This window comes from Sphaerodactylus townsendi, linkage group LG04, assembly GCF_021028975.2.
Source record: "Sphaerodactylus townsendi isolate TG3544 linkage group LG04, MPM_Stown_v2.3, whole genome shotgun sequence".
Classification (NCBI taxonomy): domain Eukaryota; kingdom Metazoa; phylum Chordata; class Lepidosauria; order Squamata; family Sphaerodactylidae; genus Sphaerodactylus; species Sphaerodactylus townsendi.
The window spans coordinates 93,107,003-93,121,040 of NC_059428.1; the positions used below are offsets into that span (position 1 = coordinate 93,107,003).

The window sequence follows — 14,038 nt, forward strand, 5'->3', positions numbered from 1 at the left end:
GTTGAACCATTTGTCATAATTTTAGAGCAATCTGAGCAGATTCAAGGGGTGAAAATGAAGGGATAACGTTATAAAATGAATCTATATGCAGACAATGTTGTTACTTTCTGCACACAACCATTTGTTGTGTGAAATGTTACTTTTTGTGAATAAGAAAGAGGATTTCAGTTCATGTACTTTGTGTGACTAAGAGCAACCAAAACCCCCCCTAGGAATTTATGTATCAAAAGTTAACTATGATCTCTTTAAGTACAACTCTTCTGCTGATTTCTGAGATTAAAGTAAAAATAGCAGTTTGAGTAAAATTAAATATCTGGTTTCTTGGTAGATTAAATAATGTAGAAATGTCTTTATTCCCAAATATTATTTTAGTATTTACTAATGGTGTAGTTTTAATTCACAATAAAGACATGACAAGCATTACAACATTGGTTCAGTAGCTTCATTTAGGCTACAGAGGCGCCTTAGGCTTTCCTAATATGAGTTTACTATTGTGCAATTTGATTATCTTAGTAAAATGAGTATTTTAATAATAAAATGAGAGAGAAATGGATTATAGAGATGGCAGTTACATTATTTCAGTGCTGATACAAAGTTTGTCATATTATGGTGTAAATTGGCACTTACTGTTTCCCTATTGCCCTTTGATCAGAAGTAGAAAACAAATTTTGGGTCTTGAGCCTAATAATTTCAAGTATTGGAAACTTTCCAGTTGTGCTTGGTATTATACACCTAGGATAAGCATAAGATTGTTCTTTATTACCTTGTTCTAGACAGAGGAAATAGGACAATTTTTCACTATTTTTAGACAATAAAATAGTGTATTGTGACAACTAAGAAGCAAATGGTAATCAGAGAACTCACAAAATTTGAAAAATCAGCATTACAAGAAAACAAAGTTTGATCGCTGATGTCATTTTAAAAAACACAATGCTAAACATAGAGCCTCTGGATCATATTCTATGCTCTCACTCTTCTAAACATTTTAACTGATTTAAATATTGAAATGAAGTTTCAATGGAAGTTGTATAGGGGGTTTAGCATCTTCTGAGACATCTGGCCAAGAATTCTTATAGTTCAGTTTATTTCTTACAATGAAAATAATATAATCTGCAAAATGATTGTTTTGTAGTTTTTCCAAACGTGGAACATTCTTATAAGTTCTGAAGTTAGTTCTGAAAAACTAATCCTCACATTTGTTTGCCTTAATTTTAGGCATGTGAATGCCCTCTCTATTGGAAAGGCCCATTGTTTTATTGTGCTGGAGGAGAACGAACAGGATTTGTATCAGTGCATAAATTTGTTGCAATGTGGCGAAAGTAAGTGTGATTCTTTTCTAGCAGTGCCGTTTTGTCATGTGTTTATATAGAGCAATTGAAAGACTTGTTAAAATAATTGCCGTTTGGTAATATCTTCCTATCTCTTTTTCCCCCAATAAATGTATTCTGGACTTAATGTAAAAAAAATTCCCATGTTTCTAATGTAGATCAGTTATTTTAAAACTGAAAGAGCGGGAGAGGGAGCGGCAAGGGAGATATAAAGTCAAATCTCTGTAAAGAAATATACTGCTGTGAGTTAGAGAATTACAGATCATGTTCAAGGATCCAAATAAGATGTTTGTTCCTCTCAGCAAGAAAACTTCCAGCTTGTTTCCTGCTGTTAAAATATATACTTACTATTTTTACACAAATTAGATAAATTATACATTTCAGGATACTACAGACTTGTCATGATGCTGCTGCGAAGTTTGTTCATCTTTTAAAGAGTCCTGGATATAACTATTTGGTACAAGAAGACTTCATTCCACTTTTGCAAGTAAATGACCATTTAATTAGTACCATGGAATCCCAGAAAGACTTTATTAGCTCAGCGTGCTCTTTGAAAATGTTACTTATTTATTGATGCACTCACTGAGGGATGGAAAGGCTGAAACTTGGTTTCTGTGCAGTCCGAGGCACATATTAAGTGTCGGAAAATGAGGTTGTGTTATCCCTCTTGCCCAAAACTTTGGGGTCCAAATCCATTCTTATTTCCACCGCCCTTCAAACTCACCTCAAACCATTTCCATCTAGATCACACAAGCATTTTCCCCAGCTTCCACCCGTTGCTTTCTTCCGCAGTCTCTCTTTAGATTTGCTTTTTGACTTTTTATACCCTTTCCAATGTAATTGGATTTCTGCATATTTCTGAAATTTTTATTCCCATTTTTTTCTGAAAAAATTAAACCGCAGGACAGAACTCTTTTTATAGTGTTGGTTTGCTTAAAACGTGTAATTGTCTTAAGCCCACATAATGCCTTTAATGTGGCATCTTATGAGTCGGTTGTGATTCATGAACAAATTGCACATTAGAATTCTATGTCTACTTGTTTTCTGTGTCTACTTGTATGTTGACAGTGAATACGCCTTCGTGCCTGTAACCCTCATGCTTTTTTTTTAGGATGTAGTCAATAGTCACCCTAGCCTTGTGTTCTTAAAAGAGGCATCAGAATTTCATTCTCGATACATTACCACAGTAAGTGTCCTTTATATTTAAAAATGAACTTTGTCTGAATTCTGGTACTGGCAGATCCAGGTGTTTAAGCATGGATCCATCCTTTATGTAAAAAGTAGACAATGGCATTGTCTCGTTTTAAAAGCAAAAGAAGCACCAAATTACAGAGATCCTGCGTTTGGTTTGGTGCTTAATTTCATTTTTTATATTCTTGTTAACAAGTAGGTAAAATGTGGTTTGGATCCTATTACTGTTCTGTGGATTTGTAACTGGTTGACAGATCACATCCAAAGAGTGCTTGTTAATGGTTCCTTATCCTCTTGGACAGATGGGACAAATGGAGAGCCTCAAGGTTCTGTCCTAGAGCCTGTGTTGTTGAACATCTTTATAAATGACTGGGATGAAGGAATGAAGGGGATGCTCATTATATTTGCAGGTGATACTAAATGCAGTACAAAACACAGTCAAGCAGAAAGTCAAGATACAAAATGATCTTGACAGGCTAGAAAACTGGGCTGAAACTAATAAAATGGATTTAGGAGTCTTAGTAGACCATACAGTGAATATGAGTCAACCATGTGATGTTTTAACTAAAAAGGCAAATATGATTTTTGACTGTATCAACACAGGTATAGTGTTCAGATGACTCAAATTGATGGTATCACTTTACTGTGCTCTGGGTAGACTTCATTTGTAGTATTGTGGTCAGTTTGGGGCATTGCAGTTTAAGAAAGATATTGACAAGCTGGATCAACTCCAGAGGAGGGTAATGGAGATGATGAAGGGTCTGGAGACCAAGTCCTATGGGGATGCATTGAAGGCATTGGATATGTTTAGCCTGAAAAGAAGATGACTGAGAGGTGATCCAATAGCCATTTTCAAGTATTTGAACGGTTGTCATACAGAGATTAAAGAACAATTGTTTTCTGTTGCTTCAGAAGGTCAGGTTGAAATGAAAACAAACAGGTTGAAATGAAAACAAAAGAGTTTTTGGCTAAACATTAGGGACAACTTTCTGACAGTGCAGTTCCTCAGTAGAACAAGCTTCCTCAAGAGGTGGGGGGGGGCTCTCCTTCTTTGGAAGTTTCTAAGCAAAGCTGATTCTGTTGACTTATGCAGACCATGATTGAAGGGCAGGAAGAAATGAGTCAGTGCTTGGCTCCTGTGACCCTTTCTTACATGCCTAGAGTAATGTTCATTGCCACTTAGGGGTCAAGAAGGAATTCTCCTCCAGGCCAAATTGGCTAGGGATGCCTTCCTCTGAGCATAGAGCAGGGGTCACTGGGAAACTGGAGAGTGTTACCTGAAGTGGTGGGAAATCTCTCCCTTTTAGTGGGGAAATTAGCTGGAGCAGACTCTTGGTTTGAAAAAGGCCGGGCAAAGTGAGGTCTTGAATGCCTATTTATACAAGAGTCAGCTTTTGTATAGAAACACACAGGAGAATGGATAAAAGTTCGACAATTTTTATTAAGGGATATAAATGGGGGTTTGCAAGCACACAATAAGACAGCAGAACACACTCACAGTCCTGGGATATTAATCTAGAATAGATAAGGAATATAGGGAGGGCCAATAGAAGTTTTAGTCACATGATGCGGCTGGCCTCCACGCGGGCCAGGGCCTTTACGGCTCTGGCCCCAGCCTGGTCGAACACCCTTCCTCCGGCTGTTCGGGCCCTGCGGGACCTTGGCGAGTTCCGCAGGGCCTTTAAAACGGAGTTGTTCCCCCGGGCCTTTGGAGGGATCAGCCGCTGAAATGGTGCCCCCCAGTTGGCCTTTCTACCTAGGCCACCATCTAAAATGACTCGCCGCTCTCCTCCCCCCCCCCTTTTCCTGGGGAGAATTTTTAAAGTGGGGTTGGTCGGACGCCTCTATTATTGCTATCATTATTGATTGTATCACTGTTTTAAAGATTTTAGTAATTCATTTTACTTACGCTTTGTTGTACACCGCCCAGAGCCCCTCGGGGATGGGGCGGTATAAAAGCCGAAACAATGAATGAATGAATGAATGAATGAATGAATGAATGAATGAATGAATGAATGAATGAATGAATGAATGAATGATCTTGGAGCGGAATGGTCCAATGAACAGAACTGAGCAACCCAGGCTTAGCTCTGTAGAACAGTATCAAAAAGGGGGGGAGTAATTGTGCAGAGGGCTGGATTAGCTGTCCTTTGAGGTCACTTCCAGCTCTGTGTTTCTGTGTTTCTTTCTCATTGCTGAGTACCACTACGGTGTGTAAAGTTTGTCAAGAGAAAAGAATAATGTGCTTTTCTCAAACCAGATAACTGGGAACCTGACACTACCAATGATGAATTGGGGGGGGGGGGGGGTAAATCTTAATCCTGTGCATTATTTGATGCCAGATCTAATGAAATCTCTGGGGTAGAGGAAATTATATATAGTATATAGGCAATAATATTTTGTGTTAGGCATATTTTTGAAATCTATTGGGAGAGCAGTATATTGAATTGCAGTATATTTTCACTTTATTCACAAAGCTTGCTCTCTGAGTTCAGTCTAAGACACTAAAGCAATGGTGAACTGGCTGTTGGCCCCAGAGAATGTAGAATTTTCAGGAATGAATAGAACAACTCACGTCTTATCTCACTAGGAACAGTCCTATGTACATTGTGCATTTAATTCACCTGAAAGTTCCTAGTAAAATTTGTTAACCTGCCTTTTTATAGAAACTACGTATCTTTGCACACCCCACCCCAGCCCACCCCGACTCAGTTAAATTGCAGACTGGTCCACAATTGCAGACTGATCAAAGTAGCCAAGAAAACAAAGTGACAGATTGGCTAATGTTGCACTCACAGTGGTCATATTCAACGTTAACTCTTTCAGTCTCCAGTGATTAGTCTAGCCCAGGGGTAGGGAACCTGCGGCTCTCCAGATGTTCAGGAACTACAATTCCCATCAGCCCCTACCAGCATGGCCAATTGGCCATGCTGACAGAAAACTGATAGGGAGTTCCTGAATTTATCTGGAGTCCACCCTGGTCTAACTGCTACCCGTTCATTGTTGAGATAAACATTGTTACATGTGTCTCACTTTTCTAGGCTGAGAGAATATATTTTATTGTATTCATTTATACTCCCTTTTCTTCCCAAAGGGGACCCAAAGTGGCTTACAATATTCCAGCGTTTAGCATTTACTTATGTTGATTACCTTTGTGGCCAGTGATGTTTTGTAGTATTTACTTAATTACATATATTCAGGTAGAGTACAAGTGGAGCAGTGGTGGGATTCAGCAGGTTGTTAAAATGGTGCTTGTAAACAACCAGTTGTTAAAATTATTTGAATCCCACCACCAGAACCGGTTGTTAAATTATTTGAATCCTACCACTGAAGTGGAGGCACTGCTACAGGACAAATCTGTAGTTCAAGATGCCATATGTAACAGACTTGCCCCACCCTGAAGGGCTGGTGTGAAGCAGGCCTGCTTAAAGAGGCCTGGGTGACAGTAACAGTATGTCAGCAGACCCTAATTTAAATAAAAGCAAGGTGATTGGTCGATGGAAGGCACTGTTGCCCCTGGCCAATGTAAGGGGGCGCTAAAACGCTGCTAGATAAACAGAAAGACAGAGAGAGGCTGTCAGACAGTTCTTTCCGAAGAGAACAGCTTGTGTTCAGTTGAGAGCAGAGTCTGTGGAGTGAAGTCTCTCAGCTCTGTCTCTGGTGAAAAGGAATTCTGGTCCAGCTCAGATAGCTGGCAGGATTCTAGTGACTCTCCTCAAGCGAAGGAAGCTTGTGAAAGGAAGGCACTGGCTTTTTGGTGCAGAGCGAAGCGCCGGCCAGAGGCTTGTCAGTAGACACTGACCAGACCTAGGAGTCTGTCCAGCCCCTGTACCATACCAGTCTGGGAAGCCCCCAAACCTCTAGGTAGAGAGGGTTTGGTGTGTGTGAGTGAGGGAGGCTGTGTAATGCCTGAAACTCACAGGGCCAGGACTGTGTGTATGTGAGACAGTGGGTAGTGCAAGAAATAAGGTCAAGGGTGTGTCTGTGAGGAAAAGTTAAGTATATTAAAGCCAAGTCATTTCTGAGAGACACCTGCGTGTGTCTGAGTGTGGGTTAAGTCTGAGAAACCTAAGTAATATCTGAAGCTCTGTAACTTTTAAGTGAAAAGAACCTCTCTGAAATCATCAAGCGTTAGTACCTCTCTGAGCCAGAAGCTTTATTTTGTTTTTAAAATAAATTTAATTTGTTGTGTTCAAGTTACCCTCGTGCCAGCCTGTGTTTGTGTGTGAGAAGCGGAAGAGTGCCTGTCTGTGAGACTAGAATCCCAGTCAATTTTGAGTTCCCTCCATTTTTTTTGTATATGGGACTCTGAAGGACATTCCCCTGAGACCAAGAGTGAATGTAAGGTGGGATCCTTTATATATTTGGCAGCCAGCAGCAGTTTTTGGGATTTCTAGTTTCTTCTCTTTTTATGATGGCAGCAGAGTAAAAAGAAGATCCCTGAACACTAGCCTGGGATATTTTGGGTGGCAAAGGAAACACTACTGGTCAGTTTAGTGGGAACCTTGATTGCAGGCCACCCATCCCGTTACAATTGGTGGCTAGTGGTGGGTTAATATCTCTCCCTCGCCTTGAATATAAGCGACCCCATTACACCATAAATAAAAGATAATTGAATACAGCAAGTAGCTGTATATTTTGGTATGTAGAGTAATGTAGTGAATATAATCAGTGACCTATTCATACTTATTTTCTTGCTTCAGGTAATACAGAGGATATTTTATACTGTAAATAGATCCTGGTCAGGAAGAATCACTTGTAATGAGCTTAGAAAAAGCAGCTTTTTGCAGGTATGTTATATATGTAACATTGTGAATTAAACCGAAACAAAAATTAAAACTAAAACATAAGTTAAAACATGAAACACATGTTATTCAAATAGTCCAGAGTATTTTAAAGAATGTAATGCTATTTTGGTAATATGTTTCTGTACTCTTTGGAATGATATCATTCTACTTGGATTTTTCAATTTGTTTCAAAGCCTCCAGTGGTATCTTGCACCACACTATGCAAGTCAGGTATTAAAATCATAATGTGCAGTAAACCCACCATGGAAAAAGTCATTCCTTGATTCTGATCAAAGTAGCCAAGAAAACAAAGTGACAGATTGGCTAATGTTGCACTCACAGTGGTCATGTTCAACGTTAACTCTTTCAGTCTCCAGTTATCTATATTATATTGTGCTTAAGACATTTGCCTTCCTGGCTATTTTTAGATTTGTTCAAATTTCTCAAGTCATTTTCAAGTTGCTGAAATAGTTGTAGGGGGATGCAGCAGGTTCGGCACTTGAAAAGGTACAAGAGAAGAAGAATAACTCCTCAGTCTACTGTCACTCAGGCCTAACAAGGATTGGGCCCTCATGATATTTTGAAATTGCTTTAAAATGATAGCAGTGGATGCTGTTATGTCTAGTTTGACCCTGAGTGGGGACCCATAATGCTCAGAATTTGCATAAGATAAACTGTAAAGTGCTACTGTAAAGTGCTGTGATAGTTGGGGTCATGCTTTCGTAATGAGACATTCTCTTGTGTATTTTCATCAATAGAATGTGGCAATGTTGGAAGAAGAAGTGGATATTAACCAGCTGACAGAATACTTTTCTTATGAGCACTTTTATGTAATTTACTGCAAATTTTGGGAGCTGGATACCGACCATGACCTTTATATTGATGCAAAGGATTTAGCACGGCATAATGATCACGGTATGATAGTGCAATTTGGTTGAATGTTGTCAGTAATATCTGTACTAAAATGATCCATTTCATCATATTTTCAAATATGTATGCATAAATGTATAGCAGATATTTCCAAACTTGTTGAGTCACAGATCTCTTTTCAGGAGAGAAATTCATCACAACACATGATCATTACCATTATGCCAAAGGCTGTTTTTATATAACTGTATTTTTCAAGTTGTTAGTCTTTTATTGTATTTATAGCAAAAGCACAAATTATTTTTTGAATTCTAAATAGCATCAATTTTGATCAAAACTTAATTTTTCTCATTGAAAGTCATTAAAATAGGAACTTCAAATGCTGTTTTTTCAAAATATCACAAATACACAATTGTGAGATATTGTAATATTTATTCCAATCTGTTTGTGGAGCATTTGGAGATGCTTCGTGGAGCACAGTTTGGGAGCTGCTGCTCTTCTGTAGACTTCTGTAGACTTATTGAAGTTACGCAAGGGATAAACAGGAGGAAAAAAAAGGTAAACTTCAGAATAGATGAGGATTCCTGAAACCCACATCTTCAGAAAGTCATCTCCTGAATAAAATGATGAGCATATTATGTTATACCAAACACGATAAAAACAATTTATGTGCATATGCTTGCATCACTTGTTCATGGAGCTTACAGAGGAGGGGCTGATAGTGGGGCAAGGAACATGATCTGAGATGTGAAAGTTTGTAACTCAGAGAAATCTTTTCTTCATCCCATGTGATGCTCTGTGATGCTCTGTTGTATCAAGGTCTATATTGAAAATGCAGTGCTAGCTACGTTTGTGCTTCTTTCTTCTACGTAGATTCTATAGTAGCAAAAATCATGCGAAATTAATTTGAACAGTAATACCAGTGTAAAGTCAGGGAAGTTTATTCTGCTGAGGAAGTTTTAGAATCCATAGTCTTCAGAAGCTTTCTGTGTCTTGGTGGTGGAAAGTGCCATCAATATCTAAGTCCTACATATAAAAAGCAGTAGGGATCCTAAAGTTACAGAGGCAGGTGCAAAAAATTGTTTCAGTCTTTATGTCCCTTAAGCAACAATATAACCTACATTCAGTGGACATATGTGACTAAATCCTGTCCCACAAGAAAGAAGCTTTATACACAGGGCTTGAAATTTTGAAGAGAATAAATTAACATGAGCATGTTAACCTGAACTGAATAATTTTGCTCTTCACAGCCATATCTAATCGTATGATAGAGAGGATTTTCTCAGGAGCTGTAACAAGGTGACTTTTTCTCTTATTACCTGTTAATTATGATTTGTGACGCTTAAGGTTAACAACTACATAAGATAACTGAAGTCTAATAAAAATGGAACTCCTAATTGCCAGCGTGGAGTTTTGCCTTTAAAACAGTTGGTTTTTTAAATGGCGAATGCAAGCTGCCATCTGATGTTAAATAAAGCACCTTTTTTGGTAAAAGAAATCTTGAATATAAGGTCTCTCAGGTTAACGAATGAATCATGAGACAGGTGCAGTATAATATAAAAACTCCAATCTAGTTTTTCTGTCCTAAGTAAGATTTACATAAGAAGTGGTATGAAAACATTTACAGCATGCTTAAAAGTGGTGTGCGTTGTCAGGTTTCACTGACCAGCACCAGTTTTATACAGTTGTATAAATACTTTGGCCAAAATTCAGTTCTGCATCCGAGGTTTGCAATCTGAGATCTTAATTGCTGCCATTGCCGGGGGATAATATCCATCTATTGACTTTAGCTGGCAGTTGGGCCAGCAGAAGAGTGTTGTCTTACTGCAACTGAGGCAGCATGTCATTTCGGCGAGTGAGAGAAGCAGGGGGCAACTCTGCCGTACTGTTTCCCTCCAAGCCCTTTTATTGACAGTTACAGGTGGAAAATCAAACAGGGCATGCAGGTTGGGGGAACGCAATACAATGGAGAGAGCAAAGAGCACAGGGGTTAGAGTAGAGAATTAAATGTTTGCACATACACATATTGGGGCCAGAGAGTCTGCAATGTCAGCAGTTTTCTTCGAAACCACCTTTGGAAGGAGAGGTCAGTCGGGGGAGCGTGGAATACCCTTTTCCGGCGGTGTGCCACCGTACTCAAGCGTTTCCCAGGCACTCAGGCCCTCCAACAGAAGAGTTCTACATTTCAGCACCATATCATAGTTTATTACACTAAACAGAAATAGATCACCACAACCTCATCTTCCTCAGCCTTTCAATTTTTTTAGTGGATAATCAACAGAGAAGGGAGAGTGTACCTTTGTGTCCACCAGGAAAAAACCCAAACCTTATCTGCTGCATCTGGAAAATTCAGATTAAAAATACCTCTCTGTTATAAAGGTCACAAAGTGGTCATGGGTCAATTTATTCATTTTATTTTATTTTATTGGATCTAATACCCCAGCCTCCTCGACCTAAACCAGGCTCAGGGCAGCTAACACACATAGTTATAATAAAACCCATGAAAACCAATAAATAACATAATCAACAATTAAAATCATTCCAACATGTAAATTTTCTCCAGATGGCAGTACAACTCCCAGACTTATTGCCCATACAACAACCTTACATTCACCCCAAAAGTACAATCTCGGGGGCCAGCATGACTCAGTATGGTCCATGACAGCTTCAGTTATAAGCTTGGCAGAACATCTCAGTTTTACATGCACTGCAGGATTGTTTGATATGCCACAGGACTATAATGTCCGCTGGTAGTCAATTCTATGTAAGAGCCAGAGCTGAAAAAACTCTGGCTGTAGTGGAAGCCAGCTGTATGACCATGGGGCCTTGAATCACCCAGAGATTTCTGTTGGAGGGCCGAAGAGTCCTCCATGGGCAGTATGGGGAGATGCAGTCTCAAAGGTATGATGGTTCCAGACTGCTCAAGGCCTTAAAGGTCATCACCAAAACCTTGAAGACAATCCAGAATTCAACAGATAACCAGTGCAGCTGATAGAGTGTAGGTCTTATATGTTTTCTTACTGGAGTTCTGGTGAGTACTCTTGCTGCTGCATTCTGGACTAATTTCTGGAGTTTCTGGAACAGTCTGAAGGGCAGGCCAGCATATGGCAAGTTACAGTAATCTAGCCAGTAGATTACGATCACATGGATCACTGACTCTAGAACATAACCTGCTGAATCAGACCAGAGTCCATCTAGTCCAGCACTCTGCTACTCACAGTGGCCCACCAGGTGCCTTTGGAAGCTCACATGCAGGATGTGAAAGCAATGGGCTTCTGCTTCTGCTGCTTCTGAGCACCTGGTCTTTCTTAGCTTAGTCTACCAACTAGGGATGTATCCTGCCATTTCTACAATGTAGTCAGGTAGAATATGTGAGGCTGCCTGCTTTTTATCTTTACAAGTGAGACAGGCAAAAACTCTGTGGTACCTCCAAATTTGTTACTACCGTGTTTCCCCGAATATAAGACCGTGTCTTATATTAATTTTTGCTCCCAAAGATGCGCTATGTCTTATTTTCAGGGGATGTCTTATTTTTCTGTGTTCTGTTCGTTGGGCATGCTTCCAAACAAAAACTTTGCTATGTCTTACTTTCGGGGGATGCCTTATATTTCGCACTTCATCAAAACCTCTACTGTGTCTTCTTTTTAGGGGATGTCTTATATTCAGGGAAACAGGGTATGTAGTTATTTCTTAAAATATTTATGAAAATACCACTAACTTGTATGTCATAATTTTCCCCACCTCCCCCCTTTTTAAAAACTACCTGAAAATGTCAAAGGGGCAAGAAAGCACAAAAAGAAGGGAAAATCAGCTATGCAGATTTTGTATGGTTTTTAATATCTGAAGAAGACAAAAAGACAATAACCAGGTAAGGTTAACATTTTAATGAGCATAAAGCTTTATAATAAGTATAAAGTTTTTTTATATTAGATTGGATAAGCACAGTACTCTGTTGCCATGAAAGTTAGACAGTGCTAATACATTTTATTTTATAACTTTGGTTTAATTCACTTGTAATTAATGTAATTGGTACATATATCAGGTAACATACCAATCTTGTTTGAATTGCAAGGGCCAGGTCAGTCCAAGCATGTATGTAATGGCACATTTTCTGAAGGGCTGAATAGTTCTGTTGCTTTTGACCCCAGACCTACATAGACAATATATGTGTACACAAGAGTTGTTGCTGTTTGGTCCCCCTAAAACTCTATGTATATATTCCACAGGGACAGACATCTCAAGTGCTGAACTGCTTGCAAATTGATCCTTTGTTTTCCTCTTTGGAACAGATATGAATTAGATGATCCTAAATTAATTCTTGATTCATTCCAGCATTGAATACTGGTTCCGTTGCATGGATCTTGATGGGGACGGTGTTTTGTCTATGTATGAGCTGCAGTACTTTTATGAAGAGCAATGTCAAAAACTGGACAATATGGCTATCGAACCTCTGCCATTTGAAGACTGCCTTTGTCAGATGCTCGATCTTGTGAAACCAGAGCATGAAGGTGATTAGTTGTTTAATATCTTAGCAGCAGCTCTATGAAAATGTCTTTGCTGCTAGAAAGAAGATAATAGAAACCATTGTAGGTTTGTCACTTCCATGAAGTTATGTTGGTTAATTGTTCAAGTTTTACCTATCATTTAGAAATAAAAATTCATTTCCAAACAGTTGGAAAATCAGCAAAATATTTAGTAGTTATAAAGAATCAAAAGCTTGCCAAAATAAGAACTTTTACCATTTACCTAAAGATCAGTAGTGACTGTTTTGCCACACTTTTCCTTGAGAGGAAATTTTAAAGAGAACTCACTCTGCAGCTTTTAAAGGTTCGTTTATAATTCCCACCCAAGCAAGACTTACCATTCTTCATTGAAGTGGTGGTCCCTGTGAACCTGCAAATAGTTTTGCAAAACCTGTAAATCTTGTTAAGCTTGCATTGCATTCTCAAACCTGTCGCTTGAATCCTTATTTGTATCCTTTCATCCAGGGAAAATAACTCTTCATGACTTAAAGAGGTGTAAGATGGCAAATGTGTTTTTTGATACCTTTTTCAACATTGACAAATACTTAGATCATGAGCAGAAGGATCAGTTTTCTATATTGCGGGTAAGCACTAATGAGATGGTCATAAGCTAGCTTTGCATTTCATAATAAAGCTTATAATATTAAGCAATGCTAAATATGTGTATGATATCCATAGGGTGCTGAAAATGAAAATCAAGAAATGTCTGATTGGGAAAAATATGCTGCTGAAGAATATGATGTCTTGGTAGCAGAGGAAGCAGCTAGTGACCAGTGGAATGATTGGTAAGTATAGCTTGGGCCAGAATCCCTGTCTATAAATCTTGCAAAGATGACCAGTTGGCTGCCTACACAAACAAAGGCATGAATGTTCACTTTACTGTGGCTGTCTTTAAAATGATGAACCCTAAAGGCCTGCATCATTGAGGCTCACAAAGCCACACATTTAACAATCCCAACAGGTATAACAGCACATTGAATCTGTAGTACCGCCACCAATGTGGCATTCCACAAACACGTTTCAGTTGAGGAGATTTGTAGGGCAGCCATATGGTCATCGCCCTCCTCATTTGTCAAACATTACAGATTACACTCATGGGCGGCTACCAAGAAGGCCTTCAGCCACAGGGTCTTGGAGCACGTCCTGAGGGACTGCTGATGACCTACCCATATTTGGGACACTGCTCTGGGAGGTCCCAGACAAGATGGCTTCCACCTCTAGAATGGTTCATTGGATACTTACCATGAAGGGCCTTTCTCCTAGTAGTTAAAAGGCCATCTTGGCCCTCCCATATCAGAATACAGGACATGCTCCAAAGAGTTAAGTTGCATATTATAGTTGC

At 39.1% G+C, this 14,038-nt stretch overlaps 1 protein-coding gene across 3 annotated transcripts in view; it reads left to right on the top strand.

Annotated features, from left to right (window-relative positions):
* The window catches only part of PPP2R3B (protein phosphatase 2 regulatory subunit B''beta), a 51,525-nt gene that overhangs the window by 33,644 nt on the left and 3,843 nt on the right, over nt 1-14,038 (top strand). For all 3 annotated transcript variants that reach the window (XM_048492726.1, XM_048492728.1, XM_048492727.1), the window contains 10 exons: nt 1,216-1,319; nt 1,713-1,815; nt 2,440-2,514; nt 7,223-7,309; nt 8,065-8,221; nt 9,424-9,472; nt 11,952-12,041; nt 12,506-12,681; nt 13,162-13,280; nt 13,375-13,481. In XM_048492726.1, coding sequence (XP_048348683.1) covers nt 1,216-1,319; nt 1,713-1,815; nt 2,440-2,514; nt 7,223-7,309; nt 8,065-8,221; nt 9,424-9,472; nt 11,952-12,041; nt 12,506-12,681; nt 13,162-13,280; nt 13,375-13,481 — 1,067 coding nt within the window. The remainder of the gene's footprint in view (nt 1-1,215; nt 1,320-1,712; nt 1,816-2,439; nt 2,515-7,222; nt 7,310-8,064; nt 8,222-9,423; nt 9,473-11,951; nt 12,042-12,505; nt 12,682-13,161; nt 13,281-13,374; nt 13,482-14,038) is intronic.